This window comes from Podarcis raffonei, chromosome 2, assembly GCF_027172205.1.
Source record: "Podarcis raffonei isolate rPodRaf1 chromosome 2, rPodRaf1.pri, whole genome shotgun sequence".
Taxonomy (NCBI): Eukaryota; Metazoa; Chordata; class Lepidosauria; order Squamata; family Lacertidae; genus Podarcis; species Podarcis raffonei.
In genome coordinates this window covers 12,642,908-12,660,810 of record NC_070603.1, presented here as the reverse complement: position 1 = coordinate 12,660,810, position 17,903 = coordinate 12,642,908, and the positions used below count along the sequence as shown (strand labels likewise).

Genomic DNA, 17,903 nt, shown 5'->3' with positions numbered 1-17,903 from the left:
TTTTAAACAAAGGGGGAAGGAAAAGGAACCCAAGAGGAGAAAGGAAAAATAAAAGGTCACGGAATAATAGACTAGAACCGAGATCAGGCTAAGGCAAGGAAATGGGTCAAAAAGCAATGACGACAAGGCCCTGAGAAGCTAGAGAGACAAGGGAGATCACCTACTGTGGAAAATCTGCACAAGTCCCGTCATGTGCACACTGCGCAGCTGATACCGAGATTCTTGAATAGGCGAATGTATATTCTAATGGGAAAATTTGCCAAAACTGGGGTTTAAAAAAGTCATTAATGATGAACCTTACACGGTTTGGCAGCATGGTACGTTTTTTTTTAAAAAACAACATATTTAAGGAAGACGAAATGAAGGAAATGTTGGCATTGATGGGCTTCTGTTCTAACAGCTGCAGCGTAATTGTCCCAGGCTTGCCTCCCACTTGCTAGGGATGCAGGCTCGATATCTACAGCTACCCAGTTAGCAAAAGCTCAAGGCCAACTTGAGGAAAAGACACACGCAACACACACAAATGCGCTTTGGCAACAAGCAGAGGCAACAGGAAGAAAACAACTCCAAGCGCCCTTTTAAAATGCCAAGACTTTTTGTTTCCCGTAATATACCCTTGTGACACCAGTGCTCTAAGAGTCCTGCATTTGAAAGGGGTGGTTGGGAGAAGGCGCGGCGGGAGCATCATTACTCAAAGCAGGGGCAAGAAGAGAAAAAACAGAAAAGAATGCTCCTCCCAGCCCCTTGCCCTTGAAAGAGACACTCCATGATTTAAGGCCACAGTCTTAGCAAGTTCACAGGGTTAAATGCAACAGGCGATCCTTTGAAATGTGCAGGGGTTAAAGGGGTTTTGAAACCTTTCAAATGTGTGACCTATGGAGAGGCTTCCCGCCTCTCCTTCAAAAACAGGGCAACTCTGACATCAGCTCAGCTTAGCTTTGCATGAGGCATCCGCTAGGCAGCAGGTGCCTAGTCAAGTTTGACAAACTTAGGGCGACCCTGTCAGGGTGCATATTCTGCACACATACAGATCCTAATTGTTTCAATTTTATTCAGATTCTGCTAGGTGCAGGAGAGGCGAGGGGGTGCATGGAGTGTCACAGCTCTGCCTTCTGCCCAGCGGAAGCACTGCTTATTCTTCCTAACAACTGGAACACCAAGTACCGGTACTTCCCATCGTACTTTTGATGGTTACCTCCACAGCCAAACCGGGCTAGGAACTGTACCAGATGAAAAGGTGACCGATTAATGCACTCGTCTCTGATCTGATGCACAGCTACAGACTCTGCAGTCTGAGATGCCTGCAACAGGTTTTCCATTTCCACTGCGGCGACTACCAACAGCCCTCAACCGCAGCAGCTACGAGTGAGGTTGCTTGCTCGCTTCACAGAACAGTTGGGAATGGGGGAAATCAAACCTACAAGGTTATGGAGCTTACCACCTTCAGAGCCTTGAGCTGCCGTCCTGGTGTGAAAGTGCAGAATTGAAAGCCAGCTACAGCGGTGGCGATGGGTACACTGGAAATGTCAGAAAGCAGCGGGGGGGGGTGCTAATTTTTTCATAAAAACGGGCAGCACCAGCAAAACGCCACAGCCTCTCCCAAGAGCTGCTTCCCTTTGCTAAAAAGCGGCCAACTCGAGAAAAGCACCATAAGTAACCAAGCTAAGGGAGGCTTAGTGTTAGTGGAACTTATACCTGAACATTAACCATTTAAGACCACACCGAGCAAGGCTAAGTGTGCTGTTGACTCCATGCGACGGCCGATCGTCCCTAAGGGGTGGCGAAGCTGCTCATTTTGAGGCCATCCTTTAGAAACAGGATGGTCACCGCACTACTTTGGGCCAGGATGTGAATGGGGATATACTTAGTTAGAAGCTCCGTAGCTGCCCTTAACTCACTTTAAGAAAAAAACAAAAAACAAAAATGTATCCACCCCATATCGATCGAGGGGCTTAGTTATGATCAGTCTCTCCAGCTGCAAGTTCTTATTGGTTAGTTCTATGTCACACATTTTGCGACATCATCTGCCAGCAGACTGGGAGTGGGGAGCCATAATGACGTGTGACTGTATGGGCACGTTCAGTTCTGTCCTTTGGCTTGCCATCTGAGTGAGGACTGATGTGGCGACAGCTTCGGCTGCAGAGCGGACAGCCAGCCCGTTGGGAGAGGCCGTCACAGAACTGTGCTGGATGACAGGAGCCGGGGAACCTGTGGGCTCAGAACTCTCCTTGGGGCTTTCTGTATTTTTTTTTCCAAAAAGAGAAAGAGAGAGAGAGAGAAGAGTTATGAAAAAGGTTGTCTCTTATCATGTGTTTAAAGAAGCACATAGGTCTGGAGATTACAACACGGCAGCCATTTTGTCCCTTCCCACCATATGAATTTAATCATGTTGTTTTGGGTAGCTTTCCTTTTCCCAAATATACCCTGTGGGTGGAAAGCAGTAAGACCAGCTACTGACTCAGCAAATGCCATCACCACATTTTAGTGTAGCTTAAGTAATTTATCCAGGTTTCCACAGAATTTTCTAGAAAATTCAGGTGAGGGGACAGCACAATCCATACCACGTGTCACCTGTCAGTGTGACAAATCCATCTTCTGGAGATTTTTCCAGAGGAACGCTGACATGGTTTGCCTCCCTCAGGACGTACAAGGTAGAGATGGAGGAGGAATCTGCCCTACTAGGATTCCAAAACAGATCATCAAGGCGGATCATGACCCAGATTGGACTGGTGGCCCTCTTCAGAATCCACAATTGTGTGTCTTCTGATACGAGGCAGCCAGGGGGTTATACACTGTCTCTGCCCCACAATCAATTTGCTTTAAAAAATTTTTTTTATAAAATAGGATATCCATTTGCCCACAGCCTGAACAGCATGCACTTGGGGCTTCTTGTGATGGAACATGGTGATATTCTGTCACTCTCAGGGGGAACTGTATAAAAAACCCCATGGCTGCCCCCCATATAAACACTGCAGGGACTGAATACATTATAAGCTTAGAAGGAGGCTGGGAGAATGGAGGTGGCATGCCAACTTTGGGCCATCTTGTAAGTTGTTGTTTTTTAAGTGTGCATTTCTGGGCGATTTTTGAAAGATCTTTCATTAAAAATTCACCTGTATTCAGAACGGGCTAAGTCCCCTTTGAGAACCTGGATGGACCAGACTTTAATCAGTCCTTCAATCACTAGTACAAGGTGCGATGAATTTCCAGCACTGTGCCTTCTTAACATTGCCTGCCACCTTCTTTCAGCAGCAGCTAAGCATGGCCACTTCACAGTTCCGGAAACTATTTCTCTATATCCGCCACAGGACTCTCTCCCAGTTTTTCAAGCAACAGCAACAAAATTATCAGGGCATATATATGCGGCTAGAGGTTCAGCAGCATGATTTCAGCATTCATTATGAGAAGAAGAAGAAACAACCAAGTCTGTGTTGCTTTCTAGAAGACCTACGGCTGAGAGAAGCTCCAGCTTACTCAAATCAGAGCTCACTCTGCCAGGGCAAGACCCCCTGTTTCAAGCAGCAGACACCCCAGTAGCTTTGAACAGAGCTCTTCTCCGTTGACAGCAGCACACCTGCCAACTCAAGAGGGCTCTACTTCAAGTGGGATGCGGGAACCCTTCCAGCTCAAAGATCCAATATTCTATGTGAAGTCTTAGACCATGATGTGGAACATCCTGGGGATTCAAGCTTGTTCCTTCTTTAGAGAGAAACTTTTCCTGGAACGAAACCTGAAAATGGAGCCGCGATCAGTGCCTTCACTCGGAATCCACTGTGAATAGCACCATCTGTTCTTGGTATACATCCCAGAAAACAAGCTAGTACAAACACACTTATTGACTTGTGGTCAAGCTCAAAAGCAGGGAAAAACTGCCACGAGCTGCTACTTTTGTCCCAGGAGTGCACCTGTGTATCCAGAAACACAGGAGGAAAATCCAGCCTTACACAATAGGTACATGACAGTGCTGTTTCAAACCAATATTCACATGCCATTCAGTATTATTTACTCAAATTTTAAATGAAGTATCCGGCTTTTACTTTCATGTCCTATTGAACAACAATAACAAACCTTTAGCATAGTGTGCTACAAATCCTGTGTTGTTTTGCCTTGTTGTCTCCTTGCAGTTTATGGTATTTTGGCATTCCCGCCCTAACATAAAAATTACTTGCAAGGTATCACAAATAATATAACCCAACTGTGCACGAGGAAGCTGTAATTCTATCCATGCCCTCTGGCATTTTTGTTTAAGGAATTGCTTAGTCACAAATCTCAATAATAAAAAAAGACTGTGTGTCTGTGTGCATGTGCAAGAGAGAGATAATTTCATTTTTAATATGCAGATGCAAACTGAATTTCTATTCCTGCAGCATGCAGACAACAAAGACTAATGATACGAATGATAAATTCTAAATGATAACAGGCGTGGTGGTGGAAGAATCATGCTGCCTTCTTGCATTGTACACAAAGGAACAGCCTTGGGAGGCAGAAGAGGGAGTCAGTTTGGTTTCACTGCCACATTTCTCAAACGGTGAGTCATTGCAGTGAATCAAAATAAACAGCATATTGCCAAGAGCTCTGCAAGGCGCGAATGTGTGTTCACTGCAGGCAAGTGGCATTTCTCAATACTCACAGCAGCGATGCCTTCTGCAGCGCAAACAGCCTCTTGTCTCATGTATTATTCTTCCTTCCCTCCTACGCTCTTCTACATCTCCAGCAGCCAAGCTAAGCTGTTTTGCCAAAACGGCACTACAAATATTAGGGCAAGGAAGGATCCGGCCCAAAGTCTCTCCTGTCTCCAGCATCAAAGGGTTACACAGATCCCAGATCTTACTAACTGATCTGATGCAGGAGACTTCAAGAACCCAGGCTGTGGAAATGGGGTGATCGAGTTGGGGGGTAGATAAATGGGTCAGGGGTAAAGAAGCAGTTTAAATGAAAGGAGTGGACAGTGGGCAGGAGCAGGAGGAGGAACACCTCCCCTGCATTTTCCTTTAGCCCACAGATGGATAACCTGCAGCCTGGGTTTTGCATGCCCCTGACATCTTCAGCAGCTGCCCTATTCTTTTATCCCATCAGAGTTCTTTCCTTCCTGATAGCTTCCTCTTTATTTTTCCTGGTTCTTTAAAGTAAACTGTTGTGCTTTTTTGTAGTCTCAGAACGATTAAGGGGCCATTTAAAAAAAAATTAATAACGATTTATTGATATTTTTTTTTAAAAAAAGCATCTTTTTCCTGTTGTATGGCATGGGAAAAGAAGGCCCCCCTCCCCAAGCTCCCTTCTCTATGTATGAGTGAACACACATACTATGGTCACAAAGGAATTGCCTTCACTTTCTTTCCAGAATAGCAGCTGTAATTGTCTGTTGTTCTAAATAAATTAAAATAGATAAAACCTGTATTATGTATCCCCATCAAACCCAGTGGGGTTTACTTTCGAGTGCACCTGCACTCAGGATTGGGAATCTGAGATAGCCTTGTGAAAACTGGAGCAAGGAAGTCTTCATTCTAGTTTAGCTAATCCAGGACACCTTTGTCTCTGTCTCCATCTGTTATTGCCTCTGACTCCATCTCCAGCATACAGATACCCAAGGGAATAGGGCCCTCAACTAAGAAAAAGGTTCCCTGTCCCTGGTTTAGTCCCTGTGTATAGCCCAGCCAGAGATTCAGTCAGAGATTTGGGGAGCTAATGTTTGAGCAGCTAACATCTCCACCTTGAGATCCCTTTTCTAACCCTATGGCTCTCATCTTCCTGCCTGGCGGATTGATCTAGTTAGTTCTTATGAAATAGACCTTTAATCTACATTGGCTTCCTAGTGATGAACCTTTACAGTTGTACCTTGGTTCTGGAACACCTTGCAACTCAAACGTTTTGGCTTCCGAACGCTGCGAACCCAAAAGTGAGTGTTCCAGTTTGCAAATATTTTTGGGAACCCGAATGTCTAATGTGGCTTCCGATTGAGCGCAGGAAGCTCCTGCAGCCAATCAGAAGCCGCACATTGGTTTTCGAATGTTTTCAGAAGTCAAACGGACTTTCAGAACGGATTCCGTTCAAAAACCAAGGTACGACTGTATTTGTTTTGTTTCCTTTGCCCTGAGATTTGCCTTGGCTGCTGCTACCTCCTTGGATGTTTCTATAAGCAGGTGTAAATAATTGGCACATGTGGCTCCTCCTGACATCACCTGGAACCCGAACGTCTGACGCACGTTCTGCGGCTTCCGATTGGCTGCAGGAGCTTATTGCAGCCAATCTGAAGTCGCGCTTTGGTTTCTAAACGTTTTGGAAGTCGAACGGACTTCTGGAATGGATTCCGTTCGAATTCCAAGGTAAGACTGTACGGAGATTGAAACATCTACACAGCCTACCCTCTTTGGCCCGCAGGCATGTTCAGAGGCTCCCCACTTACCAAGATAACCTTGTGTTTTCTTCTGTAATGCAGTGACAGGGCAGTCCTTGTGAGCCAACAGAAGCTGTTTGAGTTGAGCAACTTCATTCCGTAATAATGTAACTTCATTCTGCAGGAAAGGAAACATTTATCTTCATTGCATGTGCTCTCATGTCCAGCCTTTCAAACTTTTGTCCTTAATTGTTCGGGATAGGTATTGTATAAAATGGGGGGTGTTGTGAGTCATCATGAATGAGTCTCTTGCTGGTTACCGGAGGCAGGAAATGCTCCATTTTTGGCATTTAAATAACTGATCTGATCTTAGGGTTTTAACTCTGTGCTTAAGCAGCGCCGTTTGCCTCTGAATCTGGGAGCGACAATCAATTGGGGGGGGGGGAATCCATCGAACAACAGTGCATATTTAAACATAGTAAAATTGCAATATAAAATGCTCTAATTATTACAGAAATAGTTATCCACTTCAAGTTCATGGGATAGAGTGGGCTAAAATTCACACACATGCAGCTTGCTAGAATGTTTAAAGGCACACGTTTCCATCGCTGAAATACAATGAAAGCCAAGCCTCCATGCAAGGAACTCGGCCAAAACTCTGTTCAGTCAAGAGGGCAGATTGCAGCTACTGACGAGCCACAGCACCAACTGGACAGGAACCCCACAATACTTCCAACCTTTATTAATACAGTTGCATGGAATGTGGCAGCTATTCTTAGGTCCTAGTATGCAGAAGTGGCCTCTGCAGCGGTTACAGGTCACAGCTTGCATTTAAAACATCTGAGCAGAAGCTGCTTGCATTTGTAACCCTGCCACAGCAGACTTTTTGCGGCACTCCAAAGATAACATTGAAGGTACTTATGAATGGGTGGGGAGATTCATTCAATGAAGACAGAGAGAACTCAGAGGAGTCCTTTTGGGTGAAAAGGAAGTCCTTGCTTCCGTTCTGCTTTCACAGGGAGACAGGATGTCCACCGCTGGATTAGGTCCCCTTCCCAGGGAGCAGTCTGGCAAGGCTAAAATCTTCTTCCTGGAAGCTGGGAACTTTACAAAAGACAGCAAAGCAATATATATTGTGGGAAGAAAATCCCACAGAAGAACTGCAAACCAAGTGGCCCCTAACAACCTCCAGCAGCAAATCAAATTAGGACAAAATTCCATAAAATATGGGATAAAACGTGAGAAACTGGCCTTCCAAGGTTCAGTGTGTTGGGAAAAGTGAAAGCAAAAACACGCTGCATGCACTTAGGCAAGGATTTGAGTCACTGCTTACAAGAACAGAAGTCCACCAGGTAGGAGGACATTCGGTGATAAGATATTAAAAAGGAGAGAATCCCAGGGAGGGAACAAAACTCTCACACCTTTGCTGTAATTGAGCCCTAAGGCTTAAGAACTCTGCACACAAAGGCTGCCTCTGCTGATGTGCAGATGTCACAGAAAGGTATCCTCTCTCCCAGAAGGCTGAAAAGGGAGCTATTCCTTAACCAAGAGAGCTAGGGTGGCACTGTGGGTTAAACCACAGAGCCTAGGACTTGCCGATCAGAAGGTCGGCGGTTCAAATCCCATGACGGGGTGAGCTCCTGTTGCTCGGTCCCTGCTCCTGCCAACCTAGCAGTTCGAAAGCACGTCAAAGTGCAAGTAGATAAATAGGCACCGCTGCAGCGGGAAGGTAAACGGCGTTTCCGTGTGCTGCTCTGGTTCGCCAGAAGTGGCTTAGTCATGCTGGCCACATGACCCGAAAGCTGTACGCCAGCTCCCCTGGCCAATAAAGCGAAATGAGCGCCGCAACCCCAGAGTCGGCCACGACTAGACCTAATGGTCAGGGGTCCCTTTACCTTTATTCAAAGATAATGCAAGGATAGAGTAGCTGGTAAATAAAGCCTAAAGGAGAACAAGAAGGCTCCTACTGGTTGCATAAGGCGAATGTAAAGAATACTAAGGATAAGGTCTTGCATGTCAGAACTCAGGACCTTCAAAGATGCTGCAGCTAAGGGCTCAAACTTACTATGGGGAAGTGCACCAACACCACATTCAGGCTCATGGCATGACCAACGAGAGATTAAATCCATTAACAGCAGTAAATAACTTCTTGATCTGGGGTAAGAGGCAACCGTCTGTCCCCCTAGGCTTCCAATGATACTGAAAACTGCTAAAACTTTCCTTGTCTATATATTTGGTCACATACAAGAATCCAAACCGTCTTGAAGGAAAAATAAAATGTCATTTCCTAAATGTGTTGCACCACGCATTACTGTAGGTGCATATGATGGAAGAGTTACAGGACAGCAGATGAGTAGAGATGATCCTGGGTTGCCATCTTTCAACTTTCAAGCAGTCAGGTTGAAAAGCTGTGGTTGAGGATAAAGAAGGGCAGTCCTGATATTACCAGTAACTGCCATGGATCAATACTGGAGAGGACAACTGGATCAGAAATCCTGTGCCTGCTTAAAGATGGTGATGATGTTTGCCTTGTATTCTGTGAGCCTCCCAACTGTCTCAGAGATCAAGAGAAGGCCAAGTAGTTTGCAAAGTTGCAGCTGTCAGCCCAGCTTCTCTCCTTCCCTACTAAGTCTGCTTCTGAAGCAAGCCACCTGACTGTTTCTGTTAGTGGTATGAAGCTGAAGTTTTGGGAACTATCAATCTGGATGCTATCTGCTGAAACACCCTCCAGTATATGTATCCAGACTGATCTACAAATCTTCAATTTACCCAGTCTGTATGAGCATTCAAATCCCCCCAAGATAAGCATGACATTATGGTGGAAAGCTGCTTCTGCCGAAGGCTGACTGCTTCCTTGATATGCTACAGGGAGTGGGCATTGCCCTGTCTGTTCAGATACGCTTTTTCACTGGTGTTGTTGATATGGAAAAGTACATTTCACCTGCACAATCAGGAGATGAAAGCTAAGCAGATTGTATTTTTGTGTGTGATTGAAATGTGGATACAGTGGTACCTCTGGTTACGTACTTAATTTGTTCCGGAGGTCCGTTCTTAACCTGAAACTGTTCTTAACCTGAAGCACCACTTTAGCTAAAATGGCCTCCTGCTGCTGCTGTGCCGCCACTGCACAATTTCTGTTTTCATCCTGAAGCAAAATTCTTAACTCGAGGTATTATTTCTGGGTTAGTGGAGTCTAACCTGAAGTGTATGTAACCCAAAGTACAGTGGTACCTCGAGTTACAAACACCTCAGGTTACAAATGCTTCAGGTTACAAACTCCGCTAACCTGGAAGAGTTACCTTGAGTTGAGAACTTTGCCCCAGGATAAGAATGGAAATCATGTGCTGGTGGCACAGTGACAGCAAGAGGCCTCATTAGCGAAAGCACGCCTCTAGTTAAGAAGAGTTTCAGGTTAAGAACGGACCTCCGGAACGAATTAAGTCTAATATTGAAAGAAAAGTATTTAATATGTTCCAAGCACTTACACTTAGTTGGATGTTCTGTGTTGTGAGCTCCTCCGCCTTCTTCTCTAAGGATGACACCCAGAGCTTGCGCTTCTGGCGGCAGCGGGAGGCGGCAGCCCGGTTCCGTTCCAGGAAACGCTGCCTGCGTTCGTCTGGATCTTCGTCCATTGTGCGTCTCCGTCTGCCTCCTGTGCTAGGTGTGGGCTGAGCTGGGGAAACCTGGGGTTGAAGAATGAAAGAATTGCCGAAATTAAGGAACAAGATTAATTGGGCAGTTTGTGCACTCGCAGGGCAGCCCATTAAACACTCAGCGGCCAATTAGTAACAACGCAGAACAATTTCCCCGATTCTTGATCTCATATCCTCACTAACTCTCACCAGGACATTTAGGCAAAATAGCAATGTAAGATTTGTGCAAGTGACTCAAATACTGATTGTGTTCATGCTTTCTTTCTTTTAACCCAGCAGGGACTGTGCCATATGGAGTAATAATCCTCTAACCCTTTAACCTATTTGCTTTGCAGTTCTTGTTCTGTGGGACCAACAGGGGAACTGAAAACCTTTTCCATTATTTCAAGAGAACAAAGAAAACTAGCTGCCAACAGCAAAACAGATCTGCAGGTTCCCACCTTAGCTCAGCCCCACCAAATGGGCTTTATAATTATGCAGACCAGTTTACTCTTTGCTACTACTCACTGTCAGTCAGGCAGCATATGGATAGTAAACTTCTGGAAGCCTGTCTAGCTGACAGAGCAGGTGGTGATTTTGATGGAAGGCTGGCATTTGGTGAGCTGGCAGGAACAAATGGGGTGCATTTAAACCCAAGTCATTAAAACAGGAAGAGAGAGAGAGAAGATCTGAAAATATTGCGTCTATATTCCAGACTGTGTCCCAATTGCCTGTGATGCCTAACTGGTAACTGTCTGGCAGCAGCGATGACAGAAGCAACGGGGTGAAAGACGCAGCTTCTCTGAAAGGCAACAGGCTTCCTATACCCGTTCAGGGGATCTGGAACTCAGTGCCAAAACATCTCAGATTCTATAGCTAGAAAAGCCAAATCTGGCAACTGGGGGGAAAGAAACCCCATACAAATGAATTATATGCATATAACATTTCTATGCTTCTTTTTGCTTGCAGAATCAACAACCTTGGTTGAGTATATTTGGCAAATGGGAAAAAGGAGGGTTGGGTCTCACTGGTGGTGGCAGAATGTAGAAATACAAGGCATCTACGGTGACAAGGGAAATTTACTGGGAGCTGTGTGGAGTAATGTACCATCACTTTCTGACTACTAAAAGACTGACAGACTTTTTTCCTGAAGACCTGATGGTGGAATGTGAGAAGAGGCAACATTGCCTATGGTTACATACACATCACACTACTGTCAGTAGCAGACAGATCAGTCAGGTTTTTAAAGGGTAAAGGGACCCCTGACCATTAGGTCCAGTCGTGACTGGCTCTGGGGTTGCGGCGCTCATCTCGATTTATTGGCCGAGGGAGCCGGCATACAGCTTCCGGGTCATGTGGCCAGCATGACTAAGCCGCTTCTGGCGAACCAAAGCAGCGCACGGAAACGCCATTCACCTTCCTGCTGGAGCGGTACCTATTTATCTACTTGCACTTTGACATGCTTTCGAACTGCTAGGTGGGCAGGACCAGGAACTGAGCAACGGGAGCTCACCCCGCCGTGGGGATTCGAACAGCCGACCTTCTGATCAGCAAGCCCTAGGCTCTGTGGTTTAACCCACAGCACCAACCGCGTCCCTCAGTCAGGTTTTTACAGTGTTTCAAAAGCCTGCAAAAGCACACCTGACTGTGTATGACAATGGGAACCAAAGGTGAGAGGGTAATTGCGCTTTTGTCTTATCAATTTTCAACTCCTTTAAGTTCTCATGTTTTGTTCCGAGCATCTAGAAGCCACTCAAACAATTTCCCCTCATCCCTCCACAGTCATGAATACTCAAAACTTGTTATTTTTACACAAAGCCTCTGAATTTGACAGCAGCCACTGGATTTCCCATCAGATGTCATACCACAAGCCGGGGGTGTGGATGCAGCCAAATCAAATTCAAATGCCCATGGTATAGCGCCCCCCCTTCCCAGAATATTACAGCTCCCCCGTCCCAAGTTCTGCTTTGATGTGTTCCAGCTTCAAGCAGACCTGTGGTTGGGCTGGAGAAGGTGCATCGGGATGCTGGATGAGTATCTGACCCTGTTCAGGATGAGACGTCACCATTGTGCTTGCTGAACCCACCACCATGCCACTGCCATTTAGTGAGGAAGTAACTCCTTGCGTCAGGCTGGCTTTTAGCCTCTGTAAGGGGACAAAAACAAAACAAAATCAGGAGAGGCCCAACCATTTATTTCTCTTTTACCGATGCGTGCGCGCGCATGCGCGCGCACACACACACACACAGTCTCTCTTTACTACAAAGATGCAGGCTGTTGAGAATGAAGCCTGGCCAGACTCTTTAGGAAATGCTGCTAATAGCCAGGTTTCTATTTTAAGGCAAGACATCATCATGATGTCAGGACACAAGATAGATGCAAGCAGAGGGAGGGACCATACATGTAGCTACCATTTTCAATGGAGATCACAGGCAACTTGCAACATCTAGTCCCAGCTAAAACTGACAACTGAGCTAATTGAAGACTAAACGTATATCAATGCATTTGCTCACATTCATTGTCTGACTCTTCAAAATCATCCTTTGTTTTTGTGTGCAACCCGCACATCTCTCTTCGTACCTCTCCCCACCCTTCTGTCGTCTCCCACTCAGTTTCTAAATTTAGACTGCAAAGCTACTTGGAGAATGGATGTGTCTTTTTTCTTTACGATGACAGCATCACCTGAATCTTATAGATCAGTTGGCTCCCTTACTAAAGTACAAAGAGGCCCCTGAGGTTAGAATTCTATTTACTTATAGCAGCTTTTTGCTTTATATTGAAAATGAAGGGCAGAGATTCATTCATTTTCATGTTTGTTCCCTCTTTTCCTACTCTCCTCCCCAAGGACTGTAGCACAGGGACACCGGTAGCAGCAGTGAAGAGCAGACTGAAAGACTAATCTGTGAATCTAGAAATCATAAGAAACCGCAGGTTACTTCTGTGAACAAGCATTCACCTTGCCAATATTCACAGCTACCCTCTTCCCTAGTTTTCATAATGTATTTTGGGCACCGAACCTTCCTGAAAGTGTCTAATATCCGCTAGGGAAAAAATTGAGGGAGCTTGATAAATGTACCTAGGTGTCACAAGAATGCCTGGGTTGCCTCCATCTGAATGTTGCTCTCTGTTCTGCCATTTCCTTATCCTACCCTTTTCTACCCCACTCTACTTTCCCATGGGACACGGGTGGCGCTGTAGGTTAAACCACAGAGCCTAGGACTTGCTGATCAGAAGGTTGGCGGTTTGAATCCCCGCGACAGGGTGAGCTCCCATTGCTCAGTCCCTGCTCCTGCCAACCTAGCAGTTTGAAAGCACATCAAAGTGCAAGTAGATAAATAGGTACCGCTCCGATGGGAAGGTAAATGGCGTTTCTGTGCACTGCTCTGGTTCGCCAGAAGTGGCTTAGTCATGCTGGCCACATGACCCGGAAGCTGTAAGCTGGCTCCCTCGGCCAATAAAGCGAGATGAGCGCCGCAACCCCAGAGTCGATCACGACTGGACCTAATGGTCAGGGGTCCCTTTACCTACTTTCCCTACAAGGATATACGCTATCCCATCCAGTTATGCAACTTGCACCGACAGACTACAAACTGCTGTCTTTTAGGGGAGAAGGTAAAGTATACGGCACTCTCTTTTAACTGCTAGTGGTTTCAGTGTTAACAGAAAGTGTTAACAGAAAAACAACAACCTGAATGTGACCACATGCATCGAGTGACCACATGCTTTGAGGTTATCCCCTATGAGAAAACTGTGTTAGGGGGCAATGTCGGGGGGCCAACCACAGCTGCATCACATTTCCTAAAATCGTACTCTAGGCAAGCTTGCCGATTCTGTTGTTATCTAATGCAACTCACCATTTTAGCTTCTGAGTGCACTGGAAGGCCTGATGGTGAAATGGAGCCGCTGCTGATAATTGGAGGGCCGGGAATACCAGGAATGTTTGGCACCACAGATATAGGCCTTGCCAGCTATAAGTTGGAAGGGGAATGGAAAACACCTTGTATAAGTTAAGCAGTTTTGTTGATTAACTCCTACAGTGAAGGAGAAGGGGTGGGCGAGAAAGCTTGCTTGATAAGCTGTACATGTTAGAAATCTAATCACCAGTGTTTGAGAGATAAAAAGAAACAAACATTGGAGCAGCTTAATAGAGCAGAGGAGTACCAACGGCAGTTTCAGAAAAGTTAGACATTGCAGGAAAGAGAAAACACCAATGCTTTCTTTCGTTTCCTCTGAACCATTTCACGCATTATGCTGCAGCAAATCTCAGCACTGAGCCACGGCCAATCCTAGATCTAATATTCCCATTTATGCTTGAGATTTTTAGGTGTACAATATCTTAAATGTGCACTGCAAAACGGTAATGTGCAATCCAGCCAACAGTAAGCTTTTACCATGAAATTAGGTACTTCTAGCAACAAAAGAGTAGAGTTCTGGATCCAGGCCAGCTTGACTACTAACCCCACCATATCAATTCAGTAGTATTGTGCTTGGAGAGCAAATGTGGTATAATGGCTTCAGGGGGGCTTTGGACTGAAGATGCCCAGGCTTAAAGCCTCATTCAGCAACAAAACTCGCTGGATGATGTTGGGCTCAAAATCCTCTCTCAGTCTAATCTATTTAACAGGGTTGCTATTATGGAAATACATAACAACAATATATAAACCTGCCTGAACTCCTCGTACTAAGGGCAAGATAAAAACTGCTACTAATCATTACAATGCGGAGAAAAGCTTCTGGGGACACCCTTGGGGTTTATTTTCCTTTCTGCAATTCTTTGTGGGGTGCACCACCCTTTTTGCATTTTTACAATGGGCACACTTAACTTCCATATGAGTAGAAGAGAGAAAGTGCCAGGTGGCCAGCTAGAATTCATGCAGTATTTCTGAGATAACCTGGAGAAAAGGCAGTTAAGTGCCCAAACTAGATTTTCAGATTTATAGAGCTTCCCCTCAGACAATTCTAATTTCCAACACATGGCAGAAACTTCCTGAACGCTTAAATAGATGAAAAGTACACCCACAAAGAAACAGAAAAGTGGATTTGTATAGCACAGTCAGCAGTAGAACCAGTGCAAACTGCACCAGAAGGTACTTGCATTTGTCAATCACATACCCCAAGAAAATTCATTTGCAGAAATAAAAGCTAAATAACCATTTCATGCCCCGAAGAGGCCAGAGAGGGAGTTTTTCTGGCCTGGAAAGGCCAACATGTTCTCTGTAAGCTTGAATGATTTCAGCATAGAGCTAGCTAATCAGAGAGCCTGCAGTTCCCAGCCTTGGAACCAACAGTGTCTGCCATCTGCTCAGATGAAGATTCAGTTTTGAGCCTCCCCCCCCCCCAGCAATGTGATTGGCAGGTGCTGCTAACTTGCAGGCTGGTGGCTCCCTCAACCCCCACATCCTCCCCGCTAGCCCAGGCTTATCTCACATGGAGGGGCAGAGAGAGATGTCAATTTTGCACATTAAAGTGATCGCATATGCTCTACAAAGGGGGAAAACTGTCCCTTCCTTTATCAAAAGTAGCCAGGCTGGAAGCTTCTATTACCGATATGACAGAAGGCATCTGAACGGGAGGGCCAGGAAGGACGGGCATGGTCTGTCCATTCACAAGGTGCATGACAAGTGGTACAGAGCTGGTGGGAGATCTGCGAGAAAACAAAAGACAAACACAAAACATATTGCAGTCCAGTTTTGTGAGTACTATCAGAAATCCCCTGCCCAACACATCTGAGACACAGGTGATCCCATGTGACACACAGAGCCCCCTTCCGCTTCCTAAACTCTCCACTGAAAAGCTGAGCATCTCTGCTCTGGCAATAGCAGAGTTAGCGAACGTAATATTTTTCAAACATTAATTTTTTTGAATTGATAAGAATTGGCTTCCATGCCAGAATATACTTGGGTTACAAAAGCACAGGTGCTCCCAGCTTACATCGATCTGCTCAGGTTTAAACAGAATGTGCAAAGATATTCAAATTTCCTGATATTTGGCTTGATAATTACAAATTTCGAACCAGCATCCATCACCTGAGCTTATTATGGATTAGAGAGATGTGCAACAGAGAGAGAGAGAGACGCTTTCCGGCAGAGCACCATCTCATCAGGTGTAAAGTTCACTGGGCTTTCAACCTCGGTGCATGTGCAATTACAAGAGTAGATGGTCCAAGGGCCATGTAGGGTTGGCAGTAGCATTTTAAATAGGAGCCATTCTTACTGAGGTCTCAAGTTGCAGAGAGATAGCTCTCCAGATGTACCTGAACTGCTAGCTGAAGGAGGCATTTTGAGATTGTAACATTGGGCCTACTGTGAAGGTCCATTTCGTGCAGGGAATGGAGGGGGATCCTTGGAGGGCCAGCCCATCCAAAGATCCCCTCCTCCCTGCAGGAAAAGAAGTCATTACCTAGAGAAAGGATCCAATTCAGGGCCAAACTAGTCTTCATATGGCAGAGACGTGAAGCAACCTCCTAACGGATCTCATATATGGAAGAAAAGCCATGGAAGGTCACACAGAAGTTGTGGAATAGCCAAGAGGGGGGCTGCTTAACGCTTCCAGCATAAAAAAATACAGTGGTACCTCTGGTTGCGAACGGGATCCATTACGGAGGCCCGTTCACAACATGAAAAGAGCGCAACCCGCAACGGTGCGTCTGCGCATGCGCGGGTTGCGATTCGCCGCTTCTGTGCATGCGCAAGAGGTGAAACCCAAAAAGAACCCTTTCTGGTACTTCCGGGTTGCTGCAGGACGTAACCTGAAAGGACGTAACATGAGGTATGACTGTAGCTGAGAGGGGAATAATTGAGTAACTACCATTTCTTCACTCAAAAGTCTTAAATCCTGTGAATCTTTTCCATTTTTAAAAATACATCTATCGTGTATGTATTACATCTATTACATCTACATGCATTTGCTGCAGTTTGGCTCATGGCCTCTGGGAAGGAGAGGTTTTAACTCCCTCATGACAAGAGCTGTTCCCTGGATCCCAGTCTTAGTCAGGAGATGGTTCTAGCTAGATCTGGAAACCTGAACAAGCCACAAATTCAAGTAAGAAGATTTTCTAAAGTTAAAGAGAGGGAGCAATAACAGTTCAAGTAAGGGTCCAAGAAGCTGGAGCCTTTTACAGAAGAAGACTGCTCAGCCTTCCTCTGTTCAAGGGAAGGAGACTGCAGGAGTGACACCGGAGACTTTTTAAGTAGACAGATACGAGGTTGAAGCCTTAACTTGCGGCAAAAGTGTTATGCATGAGACATAGTTTGATGGTTCTCAATCTTTAATTTGCTGTCTCTCTGTGTCAATTCTTCATGTACTAAATGATTTAACAGTCCCTAGGATCCTATTTCCCCCATCATGTCTGCTCTTGTGCAGGTTCATACACAACTGGCAAATCCTACAAAAATCTAAAATCATGAGATTTGCAGGAGAAACTCCTGGCCATTCGCTGATTGCCCAAAATGAGGCCTCTTAAGGTCCCTACACCTCCCTCCACTCCCGATCTCCTTACTTACCCAAGCTGTCTGTTGGAAGGTGGAGCTTGGGTGATGACAGAAGTTGGAGAAGGGAGAGTGGGATGCAGAGGATCATATCCTAAGTGCAGTGGAAGTGACCCAGGGCGTACAATGGTTGGAGTAGGCGTAGAAATGATAACAGGCTTTGAAGCGCTCTCCTAAGAAACATGCACATACTCAATGAATGCCAGGCATTATCATTTTGTGGGACTAATAATGCACCCCTCCTACCAACCCCCATTCTTCCTAGTGCTACCACTCCTGGGAAATCTGAAGCACAGAAACTTAACTTCAGCTGTACCCACAGAAACCAAAAGTGCTAAATCCTGTGTCGAGCATGAGATAATAATCACACACTCAATAGGCTGAAATTTGCAAAAAGCAAATAAGCTTCGTAAATATACATTAAATTCAACAGTAAAAAAGGGGGGGGGG

At 45.5% G+C, this 17,903-nt stretch overlaps 1 protein-coding gene across 4 annotated transcripts in view; it reads right to left on the bottom strand.

Annotated features, from left to right (window-relative positions):
- Nucleotides 1-327: 327 nt before the first annotated feature.
- The window catches only part of LOC128406529 (cyclic AMP-dependent transcription factor ATF-7), a 101,654-nt gene continuing 84,078 nt past the window's right edge, over nt 328-17,903 (bottom strand). For all 4 annotated transcript variants that reach the window (XM_053374001.1, XM_053374010.1, XM_053374020.1 and 1 more), the window contains 7 exons: nt 17,469-17,626; nt 15,511-15,610; nt 13,821-13,934; nt 11,960-12,112; nt 9,820-10,017; nt 6,404-6,512; nt 328-2,238 (listed from right to left, as the gene is read on the bottom strand). In XM_053374001.1, coding sequence (XP_053229976.1) covers nt 2,021-2,238; nt 6,404-6,512; nt 9,820-10,017; nt 11,960-12,112; nt 13,821-13,934; nt 15,511-15,610; nt 17,469-17,626 — 1,050 coding nt within the window. In that variant the 3' untranslated portion in view covers nt 328-2,020. The remainder of the gene's footprint in view (nt 2,239-6,403; nt 6,513-9,819; nt 10,018-11,959; nt 12,113-13,820; nt 13,935-15,510; nt 15,611-17,468; nt 17,627-17,903) is intronic.